The following is a 25,911-nucleotide window of genomic DNA, read 5'->3' on the forward strand; positions in this document are numbered from 1 at the left end:
AACACATCCAGGATCCACAAACATGCAGCCGACGTATACCCTTTAAGATGAAACAATATCACACGCAATTGTGCAAACAAACTCAATCGGTTCTGAGAATTGAGCGGACATTGTTGATCATGGGTTTAAAGTCAGATCATTGGATGCACATCTTGTCAGTAACAAGAACTCCATCTCGAGAATTGACCAGTTTTTCCATTAGTGATATTTGTTAATATCCCCATACGATCTCTGGTTGCTTGGAAGGCTCTTCCTCTCTACACTGCACTTCATTATCGGCAAGATGTGATCAATCAGACAAGGACCGCACCAACATGTCATTGACAGCCACTTGTCTGTCACCATTAGGCCGTCAAATCTCTCGTGTTGTCTATGCAATCCAAATTCAGATGTTAGAACCATTTACAGGGTTCGTACACCTTTTCCATGGCCAAATTCAAGGGACTCTCAAGATCAATTTTCCAGTTTTTCCAGTACACTTCAAAAGGCGAAAACCAGTGTGAATCAATCCATAGCCTTGTTGTTTGAGGTCACCAAATGCTGGCTGTAGGAAAAATACGGAAAACCTGCTAAAACCTAACATTGAACCAGCAGTTATTAACTGAATGGGGCATAGAAAATAAGGCAGTGTTTCTGTAGACTATTCAATTTCATTGGTGTTTGCAAACGTGTCTCCATTTCTGTTTTTCTAATTTATTGTTCTTTTTCTTACTTACAGCGTTCAATGACATCAAACAGCACAGATTGATTCACACTGTATTAGTACTTGTAAACTGCATAATGGGATGTAAATACACATGCCCTCAAAATGTCAATTTCACTCATTTATTAACAAAACTGTTCCACATTAATATAAGGATAATACATTAAAGGAAAATATTTTGTTGGTTTCACAACACCTCAGTCACCTTTCATTAAGCATATCTAGCCTTATAACTGTGGCTATGATAACAAATCGATTTTTAGTTGAGGGAAGTTCTTAAAATTATATTTTATCATTGACAAATGCTCGCTTTTTTCCTTCCATAGCTCGTAATAACTGTCCGTAATTAACATGTCATCTAGCGCTGATCTCACAGTTTAGGTCTAGCATGTACCAAAAGGTTAGAAAACAAAACTTTAGCTAACGTTAGTTAACTTGTAGGGCTAGTAATCTCTGTGGCTTATCTTTCATAAAACGACTCTCCCATTGCGAAAAGCTGGATTTCCTTTTTGCATACTTTGCAGCAGGCTACATGTGGATTTGGTCCGAGTTTTATCCAAAGTTTGTATGTCATTTTCCACCCAATGTTCATTAAAACGACAAACTCCCGGCATGATGGACCGATGCACAACTGTCCTCTTGGGGGCGACACAGAGCCGTATATACATGACAACAACCTAATGTAAGGGCTCGTGCAAAGCCAACAGATCAAGCGGGTAGCTTTCATTTTTGATGAAACTTTTTAAAAAAAAATTTCCATTTTATAATTAGCCTATTGAGTCAGACTGCCGAGAAATATGATGAACATTTCCAAGCACCTCACCCAAAATTCAAGCATTTTTCAAACCTTAAAAACACATTAAAATCCAAGCATTTTCAAGGTTTTTAAGCAGCCATACGAACCCTCCATTTACAAATATTAAGAGAATACATTAATATTGGTGTAGGGAAACAAAATGGGGAAATAATCAATAAATCAGTTAATCAAATCCATCCATTTTCTATCGCTTGTCCCTTTTGGGGTTGCGGGGGTTGCTGGGGCCTATATCAGCTGCATTCGGGCGGAAGGCGGGGTAAGCCCTGGACAAGTCGCCACCTCATCGCAGGATAAATGGAAATTAATTTGATAATTTTGCCCACATCGATAAATTGCCATGCCTGTGTTTGTTTTATATGTCTCCTTCTAATCAGGGCGCAAGAGTGTTCACTCTGTACATCGTTCTAAGCACCCGATTGTGTTTATTCGATAGCAGAATTAAATGAACGGAGTGAATCCTCTTGTCAGTCATATACAATCTGCGGGGCTGCAAGCTTACACACACACAGGATGCACGAACAGAGCCTCGCTAGTCGCTATGCTAACCATCAACACACCAACCACAAAGTGATGGCAGCAAAAAATGACAATACAAACCAGCGGACCCAGTTTTTCTAACGGGGGAAAATATTGTTCAATATTTATTGAAGGGCAATTTTTGCCAGCGAAGATTAAGTCAATTTTATTTATTTATTTAGGATAATCAAAAGTTGCTGACCTTCCAAATACATTATTGAAATATACTAATTATTGATCTTACTGTTGATTGCGTTTAAAAGGGTTACTTGCAGGAAAAATACTAAAAACTAGTGAAATTATCTATTACTTGAGACATCCTAAATTAAGATTTGGATATCTATAAAATAGAAGGATTTAAGTTAGAAATAAGTATTTTATCCTGAAAACAAGGATTATTCATTAAATGAAGCATCCTCAGAATGTTGCTGAATCTGTAAACACGATTTTCTATGTAGGGAAACCAAAATATCTTATTTGAATAGATATTTTCTGGTGGCGACTTGTCCAGGGTGTACCCCGCTTTCTGCCCGAATGCAGCTGAGATAGGCTCCAGCACCCCCCGCAACCCCGAAAGGGACAAGCGGTAGAAAATGGATGGATGGATGGAATAGATATTTTCTCAAGTTTAACATTTTTTAAACCAGAATAGACAAAGTGTAATTATTCATGCTAAAATTAAGACTGATGTAAAGTCAATTTAAAAGTATGGGGACATGTCTGGAAATAAAAACGTTAAACTCTGCATGTAAGTGGCAAGTAAATTGCAGTATTCTGATCACAATAGTGCTTAATTTAGTCTCAAAATAAAATAAAACAATATCTTTTATCAGCAATATTTTTTGTGATAAGTCAGGCAAAATGTATCATCGGCCCAGGCCTACTGTATGGTACTTACCATGTTTAATACTTTAATGTGTTGTGTAGTTAAATTAACCACAATATCAAGAGTGTATCTCAGTATTGTGCCTCAAACACTAACCATGCAAGTATGTAACATATTGTTCAATGTTTTACATTGTACGATTGGACTTGTTGGTGAGCGACTATCATCATTATAAAAGTTAAGTATATGTCATAAGGGACCACATCAATGTTTGAGGAGAATGGGTGAGATTAACAAATGGCAAATATAGCATCTTATAATATGCAAGACATGTGATGGCATCCTGGACTTTTCAGTACTGTACATATGTTGCCCATGTGAGCAGTAAGATGTGAGCATAGCATGTCTTGGCCGCCGGACCCCTTCAGTCTGTGCTGGCAGAGTCCAGTTAAAAGTTAATTGGAGCGGCAGAGAGGTCTGAGACGGTCTGCGTTGTGGCCCATTAGTGATTCCCCTGTCCAGTGCAGGAGCCACCAGGATCACACACTCACAAATAGGAGGATTAAAATAATCAATAGCCCTGACTAACATCGACCACATGCACACACACACACACACACACACACCAAGTAATTAGTGGGCAACCTATTCAGCAGTGGACTCAGCCACCCCTCCCAAAGCGGGGAGACACACACACACACACACACACACACACACACACACACACACACACACACACACACACACACACACACACACACACACACACACACACACACACACACACACACACACACACACACACACGCACACGCACACGCACACACACACACTCCAAAAGGCTGCTTGGTGTCTAATGAGAAGAAATAGTTGTGCCTGCTTGAGCACAGAAATAAAGATAAAGGTCACGCAAGCCACAAAACGGCATTTTTTACTGCTCATATCTTGTGTTTAGTCACTACATAAAATCACCACAGCATGGTTGCACTGGAAACCCTCATATTACTATTTATAATGACATCATTTGATGTCAAATAATAACCCACCTTACCAACAAGTAGCCATAAATACCTTGGCTACTTTTGTTAAACATTTATTTTCTTTGAAATAAATTACATTTACATCCAACTACTGTAATTAGATTTTAAACTGAAGGATTTTATTGTAGTAAATGATACTGGAGGCCTAAAGACATTTTGGTAACATTGTGTGCAGCTTGCATAGGCTCCAGCACACCCACAATGGATGGATATTATTAACACAAGTTATCTGCTAATTGGTTAAAAGCTTTTGTACACGACGGTTATAAAATGTTTATGAACTAGACCGGGGGTCGGCAACCCGCGGCTCTAGAGCCGCATGCGGCTCTTTAGCGCCGCCCTAGTGGCTCTCTGGAGATTTTTCAAAAATGTATGAAGAATGGAAAAAGATGAGGGGGAAAAAAAACAATTTTTTTGTTTCAGAATGTTTTCTGTGGGAGGACAAACATGACATAAACCTCGCTAATTGTTATAAATCACACTGTTTATATTAAACATGCTTCACTGATTCGAGTATTGGGCGAGCGCCGTTTTGTCCTACTTATTTTGGCGGTCCTTGAACTCGCCGTATAGTTTGTTTCCATGTATAACTTTCTCCGACTTTCTAGGACGTGTTTTATGCCACTTTTTCTGCCTCATTTTGTCCACCACACTTTTAACGTTGGGCATGAGTGCACAAAGGTGAGTTTTGTTGATGTTATTGACTTGTGTGGAGTGCTAATCAGACATATTTGGTCACTGCGTGACTGCAAGCTAATCGATGTTAACATGCTATTTAGGCTAGCGATATGTACATATTGCATATGCCTCATTTGTAGCTATATTTGAGCTCATTTAGTTTCCTTTAAGTCCTCTTAATTACATTTATATCTCATGACACATGTAATATGGCTTTTTTTTTGCGGCTCCAGACAGATTTGTTTTTGTATTTTTGGTCCAATATGGCTCTTTCAACATTTTGGGTTGCCGACCCCTGAACTAGACAATTACACATGAATACTGGAATGACAGGTTTAACCAAGCCGTGTCTAAGGCAGCACATTCGTGCAGCATCACTGCCCTCTGGTGGTCATATACTGTATGTCACTTAATTGTTGCACAATTTGAGAGGACTTTTCTTGTTGAAAAAAAATGAATTCATATTCAAGGTAATATTTCAGGAGATACATTTATTGATATGCAAAAGAGAAGGATTTAAAACCACGGGAAACATTTGAAATTTAATCCACTTTTGGAAGCCTTACTGTTCTGCTTTGCTAGGATTTCAAAGGTGAGTCTTTGCCACCCTTACAGTAGATCAGATACAACACCAGTGTATATAAATACCCAAGTCCCATCCAAAACTGACACACCAGTAGCATCATTGGCCAATTTTGATAAGTCTGAAGTGATGCATGTTGGAATGTGGATACAAACAAGGGAAGTGTTAAACTCCTGAATGTGTGTGTGCATGTCATGTACAATAAGTGATCAGCAGATGTCATATCTCGTCTTTAGACAAACACATGAAAAGAGCGTGTGGTATGGACCAAGCCAATTGCAAAAAGAGGGAATGTGAAAGGGTAAAGAGAAAACAAGATGGATTCTTCTTGTCTTCAGCCGTTCATGACCATCCTGACCAGTTCTGTGAGGAGAGATGAGACAAAGAAGACGTGTCAGAAGTGCATGTGAGCACAAATCACCCATATTTTGCCCACTTAAAAAGGAAGGAAGGGTTCGAGAGGAAACAGAGAAGGAGGTGAGGTAATAATCATCTCTATCTCCTATTTAGCCAAGCATTGGCCGTGTCTACAATCCAACAAAAGCCAGTAAGAAAAGCAAACTGCCCTGAGTGCTTTCCTCTAGCGGAGATGCAGAGAGAAGGGAGAAGATCGAGGGAGCGGCCAGCTACAAATTCGGCTTTCGTCAGCACAGAGGAGAGAACGATCAGCATAAGTGCAACTTCTCTGGTTAGTAGAAAAGCGGGTACTGGTCCATTCTCCCAGAAGGACAAATAACTGCCTATTTTAGAGTTTCTAACACCTAACACCGACAGAATAAACACATTTTCATGGCAGCGCTTGCATGCAAATAAGGCGCTGCTATGTGATCTCCAGCCCCACCAGCTGCAGTGTTGTGACAGTGGGCACCAGGCTCTACCTGAATAACACTTGTCACTACTGTGTCCACCACATCCCCTTATTAACCTGAGGGGGGGCCCCGACACATGCAGAGGGGCATGCTGCGGCCAAGGGCCATAACAGACGGCTGCAGGGGGAACAGAATAGCAGGAGGCTATAATCGCATCAGAACCTCAGAACTAAACAGAGAGAAGGACCACAAGGCTTTCCCAAAAAGGCACCAGCGGGTTCGGTCTACTTTGAAACGGCACATTTGTACACCATTTACCAATGAGACGACTGCAAACCACATAAATATAAGTGTTAGGGAGGCCTATGGTGAGTGGATTATTATCAAAAAAGCTAAGAAGGAGGAAAGCCTGGTCGTGCCACCTCGTGGTATACCCAATGCCCGTACCGGCCCTCAGCCTGACATGATGTGGCGCACAAACACTGTGAAGGAAGAACAGTTAAACACACTGAGTTGAATGGATTTGAAGGCCCTTTAAAAGCAGTCAAGTCAGCATGTCTTTGAAAACATACATAGTGCATCCACCTGGCGACAGGTCTATTAACAATAGTTGTAGTGCTTCAAATTATGGAATTATATTGTTGTCTATATTAACACTATGACTTGATTATTTTCAAATGATTTAACGATTAATCACCATTTGCAACTATGTATCATGATTATTCATTATTTGCAATTGTGTCTAAAATTCTGCAATTTTCACTGTATTGCAAAAAAAAACAGGCCAATTATATTTAATATACTGTAATGTTTATTTCCAGCTTGAAATGAAATTAAATCTGGCTAAAACATAATACACACCATCAAGTTTGGACTTACAGTCTTGTTTACTATCGTACCATTTCCTGTCAGGACTCTTATATTGAATTTTCCATTGCCTGTTTTGGATTGTTGGGCTTTGTGCTAAGAGCGCAGATGTTTGACAATAGTACTCAGCAATATTTAAATTAGTGTTTGCTAATCACTGGATTATTGCATGTGTTTTCTGTTACGCTCCATGTGTTTTGGACCGTGTAATCGATGCTGCTCTGGATTGTTTGGACTAACTTTGCTTTAAGCTTCCTGTTGCATCCCGATACATTTGATCCTTTTTTTTTTTTTACATCTCAATGTCTACAAGGCGCCAGCCTACGTTCTTGTTTTACTTCATTTGTTGTTGTTTTTTTAATCTATTTATATGTACTGCAAATTGCGGACCAGAAGCTGCTATTTTTTCCTACACTTTGAAACCTGCGGCTTATAAAATGGTGCAGCTAATTGATGGAATTTTCTTCGCTAACGGCCATAATGTTTTGTGTTCAATAGTTTTCCTTAAACACAAGCACAAACACTGAAAAGGTGTGTTATTGTCTGTGCTAAGGTGCTATCTTTTGAATGGGTTTTCTAGTCCTCCATAGAGTTTCTACTCATACGGATTCTACATTCATCACTCCAAGCAACGTTTGTAATTTTTACAATATATGAAACTATTCCTACTTACTAAACTGTCCAGCGTGAGGTCTGTAGGAGTGTTTTCAAGAATATTTGTACGTGCTATCGTAATGTAATGAAGCTAGCGTCTTAGAATTAGCTAATATACGTTTACGAGTGCCTGTGTTAGTATTATAAAATTACAATGGCATTCTTTTTGTATTGTTTCAGTTTCACAAATTCCTCAGTAAATTCACCAAAACACTGAACATTTATTGATTCTGTTTAGCTGTTTGAAAAGCTCACTTCTGCAGCTAGTAGGTCCATGACGATGACTTCTGTTTTGTTTGATCACCCATTTTACTGCAGTGTTACAGACACCGTTTGGAAACAAGATATGTAAATTAACATTTACAAAACCTTTCTATGTATATAACTTATTTCACAACATATACTGTATATCTGCAGCATATAATATATGGGAAAACATTTTTTCTTTCAAAGTGCGGCTCATATACACCGCCGCGCTCTAGAGTCCGGAAAATACGGTATATGTATCTTTACTATACAAAATAGTTGTGTCTTCTGACTGCACCTGCAAAGATGTCATCGCATTATGGGGCAACACCACCACTTTACTGCTCAAGGTTACACTTAACATTGGCATGGTACTTACAACTTCAGTGAAACTGAAACTCCTTCATGCAAATCACTTTTTGTTTGACTGTTCCATCATTGTTCTTTTTGTAATAAATATTTATCTACTGCTGGGTTGCAACCACATGATCGCCTCCCTGCACTTCTAGTTTTTACACGGAAGGCAAGCATTCAACATGGCCAGTTTGGCTTCTATTTATTCACCTCTAACAGCACTGATTTCAGAATATTAAAAAGTTTCAGCGCTGACTATTAAATCACATATCATACCAAAAAAAAATGAATGTGATGGAGGGGAACTTGTCCAGGGTGTACCCCGCCTTCCGCCCGAATGCAGCTGAGATAGGCTCCAGCACCCCCCGCAACCCCAAAAGGGACAAGCGGTGGAAAATGGATGGATGGGTGATGGAGGGGAAACATACACTCCTAAGAAATACTTTTCAGAAGATTTAAAAAAAGGCCAAATTAAACTTCTCAAGCTATCTGGTTGCCCACACTTCCTTTTAAACTCATAAGGTGTATTACAAAAGTATGGAGGCACATATTTCTTCAAGGGTGGGTGCACAAATTTAACCTATGAAAGACAATGTTAGACATATTTGTGTATTTGATGGGCGTTAACAAATGCTGCGCGATCATGCATTTGGTGTAATTTTCTGTGTTTTCAAGCAATTCCCCTGGAACCAATATACATTTAGTTTTTGTGGTTGATCTCTAATTACGAGCCAAATATTTTTGTCGTCATCTATAATTCAGCACATGCAGTTGCTTTACTGGAGTGAAGTTAATATCCATCCATTTTCTTCCGCTCCCTATTTTGTCTATCCCATCCATCCATTTTCTACCGCTTATTCCCTTTTGGGGTCGCGGGGGCCCTGGAGCCTATCTCAGCTACAATCGGGCGGAAGGCAGGGTACACCCTGGACAAGTCGCCACCTCATCGCAGGGCCAACCTATTTTGTCTATATTTTTGTAAACATTTTTAGTCCTAGATTTCGCTACCTCGCTGTTGTCCGGCAATGTTTCAATTTTAAAAGTTTTTAGCACTATCTACATACAGTACTTTTTAAGTAAATGGAGAATAAGAAAAGTAAATAGACAAACAGGCTTTCAGATTTTATTTTAAGTTCACACAAACATCGACAAAGAGCTCACTGTAAACTTGCGTTGTTGACTCGACAACTTGTTTCCTTTTGTGATGGACAATTTTAGGAACTCTAAAATTACTTTTGCCAAAATCCCTATTGGAACTATTTCCACCTATGCTTTCGATTGACTTCTTGGTAGGAATAGGCTTGTTGGCCCATCATTTGCTTGAGACCGAGGCGACAGCAACCAGTCACCTGCAACCGAGCAATGAGGCTACACCTCTCATCTTGTATGTCTGCTCGCTTTCATTAGCATCATAACAGACTGTGTGGCTTGTCGATTAAAATAATCTGTGCTGATAACTTGTTTTTAATGACAGCCCTAAATAACATTATTTCTTGGCAATTTCATACTATCCTCTTGTCAACCCAAAATGTAATGAGTGCATATAGATAGAGGATTCCATTAGTGCTTTGCCAATATCAGCTAGTATGCCTAAAAAGAGGTATAGCCTACATTTTAACACCCCAGGCTCACCTTCGTAATTGATGCAGCCATTTGCATCTTCATGTCCTGCCAGGAGTGTCTCCACTTCTTCCTCTGTCATTTTCTCACCTGAAATTCAACATAAAAGTATATTTGGACAAAAAAAATAGCAGACATACGTAATGTGTTTTTGCTCTACAGCTCAGCATATAGGGTGATATACATTGTGGTAAATATGTTTTGATGCCAGACTTCTCTACAGTAAGAAGTCATTCTACAATCACTATGATTTTATAGCTACATTTTAGGCTCAACTTTGCAAAAGGTAGTCTAAAGAAACTCATTGTACACATTTTGAGCCTTAATAAAATGAAATTCTAGGTAGTTCTGTCCAACGTTCCCTTGTGAAATTTTAATTGTGGCTAAGATAAATACACAAGCGCGCTTTACCTAGTGTGGTGAGGACATGACGCAGCTCTGCGCCCATAACTGTGCCGTTGCCTTCCTTGTCGAAGACACGAAGTCCCTCTACGAAGTCTTCCATGGAGCCCTGATCTTTGTTCTTAGCGATGGTCTGGAGCATTGGCAGGAACCTCTCAAAGTCAAGCATTTTTGTGTTCATTTCTAAAAACACATAACACAACATAGTAAGAATGATATTTGGTCATGACCTCTCTATTTGAAATGTAGTTATATGTAAGCCTCACCCTCAGCTTTGGGGTTACCCAAGACCTTGAGGACATCAGCGGTAACGGGGTTCTGTCCAAGGGACCTCATAACATCCCCACACTGAGTGTAACATATCATCCCATCGCCTGTTCTGTCGAACAGCAAGAACGCCTCCTTAAATTCTGGGACACACACAACACCAAACCACATTACAAGAAGGGACATTCATTTGTGCCAAAATAAATATCTGAGCAGAATCATCCACGTGCAGGGTCGAAAAAAGATGGGAGAATGAGGAATGAAAATGGTTGAAAAAGTAAGCACACAAAAATAAAGCAGCCGGCCAAAATCACTCCAGAACTGTCTAATATGTAACTATAACCAAAATGAGCTGGCAGTGCTCCATTTGGCACTGACATATCACTTTAAAAGAAACATAGTTCTGGCCATTCTTTAGTAAGTGAGCACTTCAGGCAACCTTAAACTTGAGTTAGGCAGGTAATGTAAACTCAGAAATAATAAGTGCGTAAGTATAATTAGTTCAAGCTGCCTGTTGAATGACACAAATCTTCCAAAACAGCTCAGTGGAGATTAGAGACCACAAAACAACACTCCACTTCCTCATTAAAACAAAGCAATATTTTGATAGCGCTTTATGTACATACTATTGCATTGTACTATTGTTGCTACACTAGGGAAGACTGGGCCGATAAAATATCTTGCGATGAGACACGTAATCAATAAATCAAAAATGCTTGAGATTTAGAATTTATTTATTAAAAAAAAAAAAATGTATTTACTTATTGTGTTGGAAGAAACTGAAAATAATTAAGCATGGTTGGTTGCATGAACAAAGGCACTCGCGGTCTTATAACCTAGCAAAACAGGAAGTGGTCAGTGAGCAATGGAAGAGACGCGCTAAAACAGAAAAATTCACCTCAATTGTATGGCAGTTTTATGGATTTTTTCCAAACATAACTGTGGTTCAGTGCACTCATCTTCTCTTTTAAAACCTTGTCTGTTCTCAATTCAGATGTACGGAAACAACAGGTAGGAACTACAATGCAGAACTGTATAAATAAATAAAAAATATGAGAAATCTGCTTCTTTAAAATAATAATTTGCTACAACAATATTTAAATAAAATATTGCATAACATATATCCATTTCCATACATAAATAAGAATAACAGACCAAATTAAAATGTCACAGACCACTTAAATCATGTCAGTGAATCTGGAAAAAATGGTTCTCTTCATGTTTTTGTTTACATTTTCACACTTTGTACTATTTTGTTAAACTTTATTTAGCCTCTTACATATTCCTTATGTGTGCACCTTATTTTAAGAGGTTATTGTGAAGTGTTTATTGAGATTTTAGAATTTTGTTTACATTGATGGTTTTCTATAGTTGTGTTGACATTTCCTTTCTGCCTTGATAGCGAAGGGGATTGTAATCAGAGGACAGAGGACGGTTACATTTGAAATAAAATGTTATCAGATTTTTCTCCTGGCCCATGTTTTCCTTTGGTCATAAAAAATAATAATTTATCAAAATCGACCAATATAAAAATTATACCGTGATACAGTTTTCAGCCATTTCTCCCAGACCTACATTTAACGACAAACGGTAATAATGATAACCATGGTAAAACTCTCGATCGTTAGAATTACTGTATTAAATTTAAATTATGGAAATAAAAAATGTTTTATAACCACACCACTAAAATTCATGGAATTACTAGAGTTAGCTTGCTAGCTAGCTTAAAAGGTAACATGAACACAAGAGATTTTAATAGCTTTCCCAATTAAGCAACATCATACCTCAGTCTAAACTTGTAAAAACACATTACAGTCTGACTAAGATATTTACATTGAATTAAAAAGCCGTGCTGTCTTAGACTAAATTATCCATCTATACTCGACAGTGTTGAGTGGACACAGGCTGAAGAGTCTTCAACAGGACGTGAACTTTGGTGACCTCACGTAACACCCATTTTAAAATGTTTATATATTAAATTGGAATAAAATAAACATATTTAAACACTATGGATTCAACGATTAGAAAACTTCATATCACGGTTATCATCGCAATATTGTTGAATATGCTCAGAATGTTTTCATACACACTGAAATCTTAAACAAATAACTATAATAAATTGACACAATATACTTTCTTGAGGAAAAAACATGAAATATTGTTGTGGATTATTTCTCTTTTTTCTGGATTCTTCTTTGAGTGTTTATATACTTATTTTCTTTTCATATTAATTTGTAAAAGTTTTACAATATTTTTTTATTGATAAAGGGAAATTAAGTGTTCACTTTGCTTCATCTCAGGTTTATGTGATATAGTGCAAGTTCACATTTTGTTGTAGACAGCTTTGGCTTTGATGATAAAGACTTTTTTCAAAAATGTACTCTGAGTACAGATCGATCACTCTGTGCTATCTGTTTTAACAGAGCACAGCTTGTAGGTTCAATGTACGCAAATGAATATCTTAGTTTGCTCAGACTGTAATGTGTTTGTATAAGTTTAGCTTGTAGTATGTATTTTCTTAATGGGGAAAGACGTTAATATTCATGTTAGCATTTAGGCTAGCACTCGTCGGTCCGTGAGTTTATCAAAGTGCAGTTATCAATCACTTTTTTTGACAATGTTATTTTAAAACGGCAATACTGACCGTCAGAAGTTTCACCGCAGTACATTAATTTAATTTAAATGTAATCTAAAAAATGTATTCTCTAAATACTCAAAAACAGTATTAATTAAAATTATATATATATATTTGCATATTAAAGGCCTACTGAAATGAGATTTTCTTATTTAAAATGGGGATAGCAGATCCATTCTATGTGTCATACTTGATCATTTCGCGATATTGCCATATTTTTGCTGAAAGGATTTAGTAGAGAACATCGACGATAAAGTTCGCAACTTTTGGTCGCTGATAAAAAAAAAAGCCTTGCCTGTACCGGAAGTAGCGTGACGTCACAGGTTGAAGAGCTCCTCACATCTGTACATTGTTTACACCAGCAGCGAGAGCGATTCGGACAGAGAAAGCGACGATTACCCCATTAATTTGAGCGAGGATGAAAGATTTGTGGATTAGGAAAGTGAGAGTGAAGGATTAGAGTGCAGTGCAGGACGCCAGGGTGTATCTTTTTTCGCTCTGACCGTAACTTAGGTACAAGGGCTCATTAGATTCCACACTTTCTCCTTTTTCTATTGTGGATCACGGATTTGTATTTTAAACCACCTCGGATACTATATCCGCGTGGCGAAGTTGGTAGAGTGGCTGTGCCAGCAATCGGAGGGTTGCTGGTTACTGGGGTTCAATTCCCACCTTCTACCTTCCTAGTCACGTCCGTTGTGTCCTTGGGCAAGACACTTCACCCTTTGCCTCTGATGGCTGCTGGTTAGCGCCTTGCATGGCAGCTCCCGCCATCAGTGTGTGAATGTGTGTGTGAATGGGTAAATGTGGAAATACTGTCAAAGCGCTTTGAGTACCTTGAAGGTAGAAAAGCGCTATACAAGTACAACCCATTTATCATTATTTATCTTGAAAATGAGTCGAGAACGCAAAATGGACATTCACAGTGACTTTTATCTCCACGACAATACATCGGCGAAGCACTTTAGCTTCGGAGCTAACGTGATAGCATCGTGCTTAACTGTGGATAGAAACAGAAGAAATAAGCCCGACTGGAAGGATAGACAGAAGATCAACAATACTATTATTACTTCTACTACCCTGGACCTGTAACCACACGGTTAATGCTGTCGAGCCTGGCGAAGCCTAGCAATGCTGTTGCTAACGACGCCATTGAAGCTAACTTAGCTACGGGACCTCGACAGAGCTATGCTAAAAACATTAGCTCTCCACCTACGCCAGCCCTCATCTGCTCATCACCACCCATGCTCACCTGCGTTCCAGCGATCGACGCCGCAACGAAGGACTTCACCCGATCATCGGTGCGGTCGGCGGCTAGCGTCAGATAGCGCGTCTGCTATCCGACTCAAAGTCCTCCTGGTTGTGTTGCTGTAGCCAGCCGCTAATACAACGATCCCACCTACAGCTTTCTTCTTTGCTGTCTTCATTGTCCATTAAACAAATTGCAAAAGATTCACCAACACAGATGTCCAGAATACTGTGGAATTATGTGGTGAAAACAGACGATTTAAGCTGGCCACCGTGCTATTCCAAAATTTCTGCTTCAACCCGTGACGTCACGCGCAAACGTCATCATACCGAGACGTTTTCAGCCGGATATTTCACGGTAAATTTAAAATTGCACTTTATAAGTTAACCCGGCCGTATTGGCATGTGTTGTAATTTTAAGATTTCATCATTGATATATAAACTATCAGACTGCTTGGTCGGTTGTAGTGGGTTTCAGTAGACCTTTAAGAAAAGCAGTCCAAGAGAAGCAACAAAGTTTTTTTTATGATAGCTATCATTGAATGTATATACTAACGCTGACTATCCAAATTGGTATTATTAGCTAACAATACCCAAAGCTAATGTGCGTGCATGTGTGCCGTATGTACATAGTTAAATTATTACATAGTAAAATGATGGGATATCACGCTTAAAATAAATCAGAAAGTTTGTTGTAGTCTTTAGCGCTTCACTGACAAATATAAGTTTGAACTATACGCTGCTTTGTAGTAGAAATGGCAACAGCGGAGGATGCATGTGAATGTTCGACCCTACATTCAATGTACCCTACAACAAGAGGATAAAGAAAAAGAATGAGCTTACTGACTAAAGCAAAGGCGACAATTGCGGACGTACGCAAGGCACTCTGGGTACATTTATACCATATATGGATAATCTAGTGACGTTTTTCCCAACCGGTGTTGTCACAGGTTGTGCAACTTCCAAACGGCTTGTTTGGTGGAAGTAGAATGGAAGGCAAGATTATTTTATAAATATCTCCGCTAGGCCTGGGCGATATGGCCTAGAAATAAAATCTCAGAATTTTTTCAAGAAAAAAATTTGAGTTGCGATTTTTTATCCTACTTTTTAAAGCAACCAATACATACAAATTACACAGGTAATTCAAAACAAATGTTGCTTTTATTTGATTAAAAAGTAGTTGTTTGAAAAGACACTGCATTTAATTTTTTAGCAAAATTCTAATATGAATGATATTGTTCTTTTTAGATCAGATTCTAATTTTAATGCAACAATTTTTAAAGAACTAAATTAAGACCAACAAAAATGTAGCATTGTACATTGTATGCCAATAAATAATCTGCAACATTCAGATTAATAAAGTGCAAACTAAAAACTTCTTTCTTGAAAATGTTTTCAAAAAAATAATCATTAAATAGTAAAAAAATAAAATGAATCAATCAGATCAATAAAGTGCTAACATAACACTTGTGTCTTAAATTTAAGCAATTCTGTAAATAAAAATGTATTATTGTATGTAAATAATAAAACAAGTGTATACAGTTTTAGTAGGTGGACAAACGCAAGCTTTTCCATAAAGTATACTGGGCTTCTTGTTAGTGTGTACTAATGTTAAAGACAATCTACACTTCATTGCACGTGTAAGATATCACTATATTGATGATTAAATGTGTTAGAAATCGCAGCACGCGCGCAGCTGTCCGGTTTGGACGGACTGCTTTAGTGATCGCTCGGTGCATTATTCGCCTTTCTCATGATACATGGAACTTTGTCTAAATGATTTCACAACAGAAAGCAGCTTCTTAGCTTCAGTTTGTTGTTGTTGCTGTCTTTTTTGCTTCATAAAGAGTTGCATTTCCCCTTCTTGGCTCTATGCTGTTTTAAATGATGGAATAAGTTTGTTATGCTGATGTCTTTTTTAAAAGACACTGGAGCGTGCAGTCACTTGTTTGACGCAACTCTAACGCACTGACAACACTTTTCTTTTCTTTGGAAGAAACTTATTGGTGTCTTTAGCATTAGCATTAGTCATGTTTCGCTAGACTTGTGAATCTCCGCTAAGGAAGTAAGGGGGCGGGCAAGGGCTACGGAATCTCTCATGAGGGCAAAAAGTATGCCGTAGAAAGAGGACAAAAACATCGTCTGCAACAAAAAACTCGAATTTACTGATCATATCAATATATTGCCAAGGCCTAATCTCTGCAACGCTTCCACAGTTTGATTTCAAATTATCGGGACTTGTAGAGATCCCAAATACACAAAAACAGATACCAGGTAAAAAAAAAAAAAAGTTGTTTTGGCATAATAGTGGGATCTGAGCCGAGGATGTCGTTGTGGCTTGCGCAGCCCTTTGAGACACTTGTGATTAAGGGCTATATAAATAAACTTTGATTGATTGAATAGGCCCCCTTTTAAACTTCAATTACATTAAGTCATCACTACTATTGTTATCAGTAAATTACACTGCTTGAGTTATAGGTAAGTACTATTTAAGTGTTATGAGGCAGAGGATACAAATGTATTGGACGTGGTTTGTGCTGGTTAAACTAGTAATTGGGCAATCGAGTCAGTGTGAGTAAATAAATATTTGTCAAATCCTATGTGGCAAGACGCTGCCCCACCAAGAAATGCAGCCCTAGCAGCTAAGGCAGTGTTGTGTATTTTTTTTTCCTGTTCAAAAGGAATGTGTCTCTTCCCTTCTGGCAATAGCAAACTTTTCCCCAACACCATATTTGGTAATGGAGGAGTGGAGGAAAGGAGGAGGAGTCTGCAGGGAACATGGCCTATTATGTTCACAGTGATAAAACATACATCATTGTGTGCCGCACCAAAAAAGGGGAAGCTTGTGAGGGTGAGTGTCTTGGAATTGACAAGGCGAAGTTTACCGTAACCTGTTACAAGCCAGAGATGATCACAGTTAATCAACAAAAGGACTGTGCATGATGACTATGTTAGGCATTACAGATGCATGACTGAACACATTGCACTCCAACACAGCCTGAGCTAGCACGTTTGTAATGGTATATTGTGGTCATGTGGACGGGTTTAAACGTACCAACACCGCTCAAAGCAACCGATTTACAACACACTTGCTTTAATTCATCATGCAATCCTCAACACTCCAAAATAGCCAGCAGTTGGTTTGTTTTTTTTTCCTAAGGCGGTACCCCCATTTTACCGACTTACCATGAATCTGTTCCAGGTTAAACTCAATCTGTGAAAAACAAGCAGTTGCAAGTGGGAAAGTAATGAAACAGTGTGAAATAAAAAGGGAAATTAAAAGCGCTACTACTGTGACAGTAGGCGGCCAAACAAGCAAAGTGAGACAAGGAGGGGGCAAAGAGTAATCGGAATCAAGGAAGAATGACAGCGTGCACAAGGAAGGTGGCGTGGAAACTGGAGACTCACCCTGGATCTGATCGTCCGTGAAGTCTGACTGTTAAAAGACACATTTAGCTGGGTCAACATTGGTTCTGTAGCAAAGCCGGCTCCGATTAACTACCGCGTTAAAACGTGCAGTTTGCATCATCTTTATAACATAAGTTACACACTTTGATTAGTTTTACACAATACAGCTTTACAACCCGCCACAAAAGGAACGGTGTGATCGTTACTTTCATATTTCAAACCGTGCAGGCTAACGCTAGCGTCCAAAAAAAAAAAAAGTTGCACTTCCGCTAGCAAGCAGCGACATTTTGAAACGTAAGTAAACGTCTTTCAAATTCGACCACACTTTCCCGAAACAACTATATTAATCAATAAAAGGCATGAAAATCGACAAAAAATGTTAGCTCGGGCGAGTAGAGATAAACTCACCATATCTGAGGCGGCTAAGGTGTGACCGGGAGGTTTGCGAGGCAAAGAATGTTTGACGGCGAGACGGGATGGGCGGGGTGTCAAGAAGCCTTCCAGCGTTACGGGATGACGTCACTATGTGACGTCGGTGAACTGCACGCTCATGCTGCGTTGCCAGACGCCGCGGTAATTACCGTTTTGGTACGATAATGTGTACAATATACGATTAATAACATACTTCCAACACCTCTGCTGTACTTTGTCTCTGGCACTGCTCTCCAAATGGCAGCTTTGTATTCCCAACAAAGCTGTTAGTTTATTCATAGGTAAAACAGCATTAAAACTCGACTATTTCTGGTGAACTCTGGTAATGTTTTTTTGTTTTTTTATACTGTAGCAAGTGACTCTGAACGACATACAAAATGGGTTTGTATGATAACTTACCTTAAAATGCGATACTTTTAAGTAGAGATGTCCGATAATATCGGCCGATAAATGCTTTAAAATGTAATATCGGAAATTATCGGTATCGTTTTTTTTATTTATTGGTATCGTTATTTTTTTTAATTTTTTTTTTTATTAAATCAACATAAAAAACACAAGATACACTTACAATTAGTGCACCAACCCAAAAAACCTCCCTCCCCCATTTACACTCATTCACACAAAAGGGTTGTTTCTTTCTGTTATTAATATTCTGGTTCCTACATTATATATCAATATATAACAATGCAGTCTGCTCGGGATACAGTCCGTAAGCACACATAATTGTGCGCGCTGCTGGTCCACTAATAGTACTAACCTTTAACAGTTAATTTTACTCATTTTCATTAATTACTAGTTTCTATGTAACTTTATTTTTTATTCAAGAAAAGGTTTTTAATTTATTTATCTTATTTTTTTTATTTTTTTAAAAAAAGGACCTTATCTTCACCATACCTGGTTGTCCAAATTAGGCATACTAATGTGTTAATACTACAACTGTATATATCGGTATCGGTTGATATCGGTATCGGTAATTAAGAGTTGGACAATATCAGAATATCGGATATCGGCAAAAAGCCATTATCTACAACCATTTGTCATTTCCTTGCATCTGGCAACACCGCTCTTTTCGGCAGGAAGTCAACACTTTTGGCAAGAATTGTATTATCCTTATTCACTTAACAAATACATTATATTTTAATAAGAGGGGCCAATGATTATATTTCTGTTTTCTGACGTATGCATATTGTTAAGGTGTTGGATATATTTCTGTTAAACAATGTGAACGCGTCAAATCATCCATCCATCCATCCATCCATTTTCTACAGCTTGTCCCTTTCGAGGTCGCGGGGGGTGCTGGAGCCTATCTCAGATGCATTCGGGCACCCTGGACAAGTCGCCTCCTCATCGCAGGGCCGACACAGATAGACAGACAACATTCACACTCACATTCACACACTAGGGCCAATTTAGTGTTCCCAATCAACCTATCCCCAGGTGCATGTCTTTGGAGGTTGGAGGAAGCCGGAGTACCCGGAGGTAACCCACGCAGTCACAGGGAGAACATGCAAACTCCACACAGAAAGATCCCGAATCAAGGGTTCTCAAATGTTTTTTTTACCAAAAAACTTGGCTTTCCAAGTACAATCATAATAACCAACATTAAAATGCAGTAGCGTAGTAGGCCTAAGTATTCATTAAAAACAAGGCAGAGGTTTTATTTAACAAGTATATTTACCATTTTTGACCACTGTAACATTACACATAGTTTGAACAGTAACACTGTGTTTAAATATTTAATTAAGTGATTCTTTGACATACCCTTAGATGGAGCCAGCGTACCATTCCACAGTTTGAGAATCACTAAGGGTCATGCATTTGTGCAAAGCACATTCTGTAACATTAATACAGTAGCCCTAGTGGCTGTTAACCGTTTAAATATTTAATCACGATTAATCCCATTTGTTGTAGTTAACTCATAATTGATCACGATTCAATGAAGATAGATGTATCTTTTTTTAACTCTTAAATAAGTGTAGACAGATAATTTTCAAGCTTTTTAATACTATCAAAATGGGACTGGAGAATTTGTTTGCTATACGCTAATGTTTACTTATTAAACATTATGCATTTTGTAACAGCTCAACACAAAATGAACATAACACTCCTTTACTGTTGATTAAAAAAAAATGCCAGTGTCGGGCCAGATTTTGTATCCCCGACAGAATTTGTATTCCTTGCTGCTGGAGCTACACTTTTGTTTAGATACCAGCTTTAGCGCATTAATAACAAGTGATGGGCAAGCTACTTGAAAAATGTAGTGAGCTTAGACTTAGATTTAGACAAACTTTATTGAACCACAAGGGAAATTGTTCCACACAGTAGCTCAGTTACAAAGGATGGAAAGGGTAAGGATGGAAAGCATAATGCAGGTATAAATTAGACTAAAAATGTACCATAGTAGCAATATAAAATATAACATATACTGTATGTAATATTTACAAATTACATATACAGTATATAATACATACTGATATATTATATTATTATATTATATTTTTATATAATATATACAATATATAACACATCCCAATTAGCATGTACAATATTACAGTATTTGTAACAGCTCTAGCAAAAAAAAGGGCAGCATAAAATAGAGAATAGAAAAGCTAAGCTACAAATTACTCTCGATTAAATGTAGCTAATCTACAGGGGAAGCTATCCCCAGAGAATTGTAGCAAGCTACACTACAAATTACACGGCAAAAGTAGCTTGCTACATCAAAGCTACATTTAACAGCATTTATATCTATGGGCCCACATGTATAATATCAATGTTAATATAACTGAGAGAGTACAAATGGACCCAACAAGGGTCCATTACTACTATGTATCATGTAGCTGGGGACACCCTACAACTACCTCTAGGGCTCCACGCACCCCACCCTATTTATTTATTTTACTTTGCCTTTTCTTTGGCCCATTCCTATCTTGTTTTTCATTTTCTCGATCTACAGTTAAAAAAACCCAACAACAACAGCATCTATCTAAAGAAAAACAATGACTTGTGTGTTGTTTGGGAACAGTTGGTAATGGTTATGTGCATTAAAACTTTTCATGAACTCAACTCACCTTAATGTGTGTTCCTAAATGTGTGTCCCACGTCTTAGATGAAGAGAGCAGTTATGATTTTGGTTTACAGAGTAAACAACTAAAAACTAAGGTTTGGGACATTGTTTTCTCTAAATGAATACATTAGTCTAAATATGACCAAGGACTTATTTTGGGTTTCTTGTACGTCATCTTTATCACTAGAGGAAACATCTAATCTGCCGGAGAGAATCACTCTGCCATTTTTAACTATGGTTCTTTTTTTTGAGTGGTCAGCTTGAAGCGTCCCTCTGTCTCTGTCATGTGACATGAGTGCGTGACTGTTATGATTTTGCTTACTAGTTTCGATGACCCGCCTCATCTTGCCTCTGATTGGCCAGTCTGTAATGTTTCGCGTTAACCTTAGCCAATTGTGACTCATCATGCGAACACCAACCAATGATCGTGGATTTTCTCTATATGTATGGATGTCCAGGTCATTATATTTTCTCCATATTTTTTTTGGGGGGGGGGGGGGGGGGGGGGTTTGGATTCGCAGTCCATTTTCTCTCTTTATAACTTGTAGCTTCGATGTCAGCTACCTAGCAACATGGGTCTAAAAGTAGCTAAGCTACAGGAAAAGCTACTTGTTAAAAAAGTAGCTAAGCTACCATCAAGCTACTGGAAAATGTAGTTAAGCTACGTAGTTTAGCTACATGTAGCCTGTTACTGCCCATCACTGTTAATAAGGCCATGTCTACACTAAGTCGTTTAACCCCTTAAACGAATAATTATTTAGCCTAAGCCCCGTTTCAGCCACACGAAACCAGCGTTTAAGGTCCCCCTCCTTGGACACATTTTTACACGGCTAAGTGCGCCGTGTATTTCTTGAATCTCCGGCACTTAGCTTTGGTATGGACTCTTTGATCGTCAAACTGAGTTGGGAGAGGAAGTGAAGTCAGAAAGACCACGACCCACACAGGAAGTGACATCAGAAAGAACACGCCACAGCCAGCTTCATAATAAAGCGGTTTCGTAACTCGGCGCTAACCACTGGAAATATGAAGGCGAGTCATCCAGACATGCCCGTGTTTCTCATTGCTCTACATGTACAGATGCTTGTGAAAATCACACATGAATACCTTGAGAGAAAGCGATTGCAGCTATTGGGGATACAACACTTCTCAGACGGCAAGAGAACTTTCCAATGTCCAGGTCAGCTGTGATTCTACTTAGCGAAAAACTTCATCCGAAGAGGAGACAACGAGAATGCATGCTCCCGTGGATGTGATAAAAAAGTTAGCGTGTGCTTTGTATTACCTGCCCATCGAGGGAAGACTATCTACGGAAAACGGCGAATGCTTTTGGACTGGCAAAGCAGACTGTATCAGTTATTGTCCGCCATGTATGTCGCGGACTCAACGTCTAGGTCCAGACTATATAAAGTCACCAAAACCGAATGGACAATGAAGGTGAAGGCAAAAGAGTAAGGAGTGTCCTGACCAGATATCTAGATCCCGAGATTGATTGATGTAAAATGTTCTTTATCACATTGTTTACGTGTCTAATAAAGATTTGATTAATGTATGATGTCTCAGGTGTAATACACTACAATAGGGCCCCACAGCACACTGGATTCCAGTTAACTGAAATACCACAACACTGGATATTGTTCAGATAAGTTACATTTAAGAACTTGCACACAAAGCAACACTGGAGGTGACTATGATGTGTGCATTTTCCGCGCATGCGTATTAGGCCGTGTATGTGGACACAGATAAGGTTAGGTGTGATTTACCCTGGATATACGGGGCCTAACACTCAATGTAGATTGTCACGATCACGCCTTTGATTAGCAAAGATGCTTGGTAATCTCACCTGTGATATTTCTATCTATGTTTAATAAAGGACTGGAGGCTCCTACGCGGGGTGACACATATTGTGTATCATTTGTCTTACAGAAATTACTGATTTGACTTTGAACTTTGACTTCACATGAATTTGTGATATGGATGCTGGCCATGCGGGAAGGATGGATATATACGTTGCAATGGAGTAATGTACAGTATTACACTGCCATGCAGGAGCACCATCAGCAGCAAGTGTAGATATCACAGCGTGACAAACATGCACACACATTCTTATAAAATACACAGAGCGAAAGTGAGCATAATTCAATTACGTCATGCACTGCACACACAATTCACAATATCAAAATTATACTGGGATCACATTTGAATGTGTGCGTTGTGTAATCTGCAAGGGCATCAGAATTCTAGAATCATTTCTCAACAAAGTGCAAGCCAATAAAGTAAAAAGTCTATCAAAAACATTGCAATTCCCTTTATGACTCAAATACATTTAGATAAAAAAACTATTTTTGCCCAAGTAGAAAAAATGACAGCATCATTCCTAATGACCTATTTCTTTATTTAGCTTAGCAATCACTCAAGCTGGTGTTGGCATTTGTATCTAGGGAGCTACAATACAAATGATTCACTGAGACAAACCCACATTAGCTTTGTCAAAGGATAACTTACTTTCCCCCCCCCACTCACCTCCAAAGTACTGGGGTCAAATGGTGAATCTGATGCTCGCAGCATCCTTGGTTTCTGCTCCGGGACTGCTTTTGGTGCTGGAGGAGCTGCAGGCAGGCAGGGGAAAGGGGGACCCAAGCTGGTCTGGGTCACCGGTGAAGTCGAGTTCTTCATAGATGGTTCTCTTTTAGGAGCCATTCTTAACCCGCTCAAAACTGTCTAACAGTGTAATATTCGCCCACTGGTTGATGCTACAGCTGCTGGTGGAAGCTCCTACTATAAGTGAACTAAACTGTGTCAGTTCAATGATGGCGTGGGTTCAGGGAAAACGAGTGGGTGATGATGCTTATGACGCTCAGGGACTGCAGGGGAGGAAGCATGGAGCTGCATGAGAAGGGAGGGAGTGAGGTAATAGGAGGACGTTTGGAATCAGGAGCAGGTTGGAAATAGAATGAACCAGGCCTAAAGCTGCATCGAAATATATTCCCCAAAACAGCGTTACTCAGTGGCGGTGTTTGGTATGTGCAGGTAATACCTATTACAGTTTTTTCCAATTGTTTACATCAGTGGTCCCCAACCTTTTTGTAGCAACGCTTGAAATTTTTTTGTAATTTTTTAATTTTTTTAATTAATTAATTTATTTATTTTTTTCATAAAGAAATACTTTTTTTTAAATTTCTTGTGCGGTACCGGTCCGCGGCCCGGTGGTTGGGGACCACTGGTTTACATGCTACATTTTTAATTTTCACACAGTTAAAGTCTACACAGTAAACCAAACCACCGTGCAGATTTGCTTAATATTAGGCACAGACTCTGCTTCACAGTTTTTGCGAAATATTACACACAATGCTTTACACATACCTTCCCATCTTGCACATGTGATGTGGATGAGATACTATGGCCTGATCCAGCTAGACGGGCAGGCGATGATAAGAATCAGTAACTGAGGTTTTTGACTACATTCTTTCATGGAGTCTGCACATGTAGCCTATACTGGTCCATGCTGTCATTTTTATTTATCTCCAGATTTTTTTTCAAACCTTTTTATTTGTCTCAGATTTTTAATTTGTACCGCATGTCATTGTTGACCACTGTGATTTGTTACTTTACCTGACTGTGGTAAAAATAAATATTTTCAGTTTGCAGCATCATTGTTGAGCACTTCTTGAAAAGATTACAGGATATTTTTTACTTTCTCTTTAGGTCCTTACGTATAGGCCCACTTCAAAGTAAACAATGACGATTGCTATGGATTTGCCAATATATTTGGTCAAGTTACAGTAATCATTCATCACATATTTTAAAGTTAAAGTACCCATGATTGTCACGCACACACTAGGTGTGGCGAAATTATTCTCTGCATTTGACCCATCACCCTTGATCACCCCCTGGGAGGTTTTTGATTGATTGATTGAAACTTTTATTAGTAGATTGCACAGTGCAGTACATATTCCGTACAATTGACCACTAAATGGTAACACCCGAATACGTTTTTCAACTCGGGATTCATGATACAGATATATACTATCATCATAATACAGTCATCACACAAGATAATCACCAGAGTATGTACATTGAATTATTTACATTATTTACATTATTTACAATCCGGGGTGTGGGATGTGAGATGTGGAGGAGGAGAGGGGTGTGTGTGTGTGTGTGTGTGTGTTAGGTTTGGTTGATATCTACACTTCAGTCATCAACAATTGCATCATCAGAGAAATGGACATTGGAACAGTGTAGGTCTGACTTGGTAGGATATGTACAGCAAGTAGTGGACATAGAGCGCAGCAGCGGTGGCCGCGCCCGGGAATCATTTTTGGGGATTTAACCCCCAATTCCAACCCTTAAAGCTGAGTGTCAAGCATGCTAAAAAGATCGGGCAAAATTCCCCAAAAATGTGATTTCTTATAGTAAAATAGGGTTTTCACCAATGTGTTTTGTATTTATCACTGTTCTGGGTAACTCACTCCAATAGTGTCTTATCATTTGAAGTCTGTGTGAGTGAGATGACAATAAAACTGCATTTTTACTAATGCTTGCTTTATTTTGATGAATGGGCATATGTTTTGACCCAATTGTGTCATTTTGCAAATAATCTAGGAATTAAGAAAATGGAATGTCGTGTTTGGAAAAGTGTGTAAATCCTTTTGAAAAAAGACACCCAGTCAGTAAAATTGTGTGTAAGCAAATGGAAAAAACTGTAATCCACTTTCCTGGTTTGTGTCAGTGTAACACTG

At 38.7% G+C, this 25,911-nt stretch overlaps 1 protein-coding gene across 6 annotated transcripts; it reads right to left on the reverse strand.

Annotated features, from left to right (window-relative positions):
* Positions 1-5,051: 5,051 nt before the first annotated feature.
* zgc:153867 (uncharacterized protein LOC337226 homolog) lies at positions 5,052-23,884 on the reverse strand. 6 transcript variants are annotated; one of them, XM_062053076.1, is made up of 7 exons: positions 23,693-23,884; positions 17,452-17,479; positions 10,382-10,525; positions 10,125-10,298; positions 9,726-9,803; positions 6,420-6,454; positions 5,052-5,526 (listed from the first exon to the last, which is right to left on the reverse strand). In XM_062053076.1, the coding sequence occupies exons 1-6, from the start codon at positions 23,867-23,869 to the stop codon at positions 6,426-6,428; spliced, it is 630 nt and encodes a 209-aa protein (XP_061909060.1). In that variant the 5' UTR covers positions 23,870-23,884; the 3' UTR covers positions 5,052-5,526; positions 6,420-6,425. The 6 variants fall into 6 exon arrangements, with proteins under 6 accessions (XP_061909060.1, XP_061909062.1, XP_061909061.1 ...); XM_062053078.1 differs by having other exon boundaries at positions 6,407-6,454; XM_062053077.1 differs by having other exon boundaries at positions 6,395-6,454.
* Positions 23,885-25,911: the final 2,027 nt, after the last annotated feature.

Source organism: Entelurus aequoreus, linkage group LG07 (genome assembly GCF_033978785.1).
Source record: "Entelurus aequoreus isolate RoL-2023_Sb linkage group LG07, RoL_Eaeq_v1.1, whole genome shotgun sequence".
Lineage (NCBI taxonomy): Eukaryota > Metazoa > Chordata > Actinopteri > Syngnathiformes > Syngnathidae > Entelurus > Entelurus aequoreus.

Excerpts from the sequence above, each read along its gene's own strand:
- zgc:153867 (XM_062053075.1), bottom strand. The coding sequence starts at position 23,869 with ATGGCTCCTAAAAGAGAACCATCTATGAAGAACTCGACTTCACCGGTG. Across the intron at positions 10,526-17,451 it reads TAACCTGGAACAGATTCATG|AATTTAAGGAGGCGTTCTTG; the intron begins GTAAGTCGGTAA and ends TGTGTGTCCCAG. Across the intron at positions 10,299-10,381 it reads GGGTAACCCCAAAGCTGAGG|AAATGAACACAAAAATGCTT; the intron begins GTGAGGCTTACA and ends ATGTGTTTTTAG.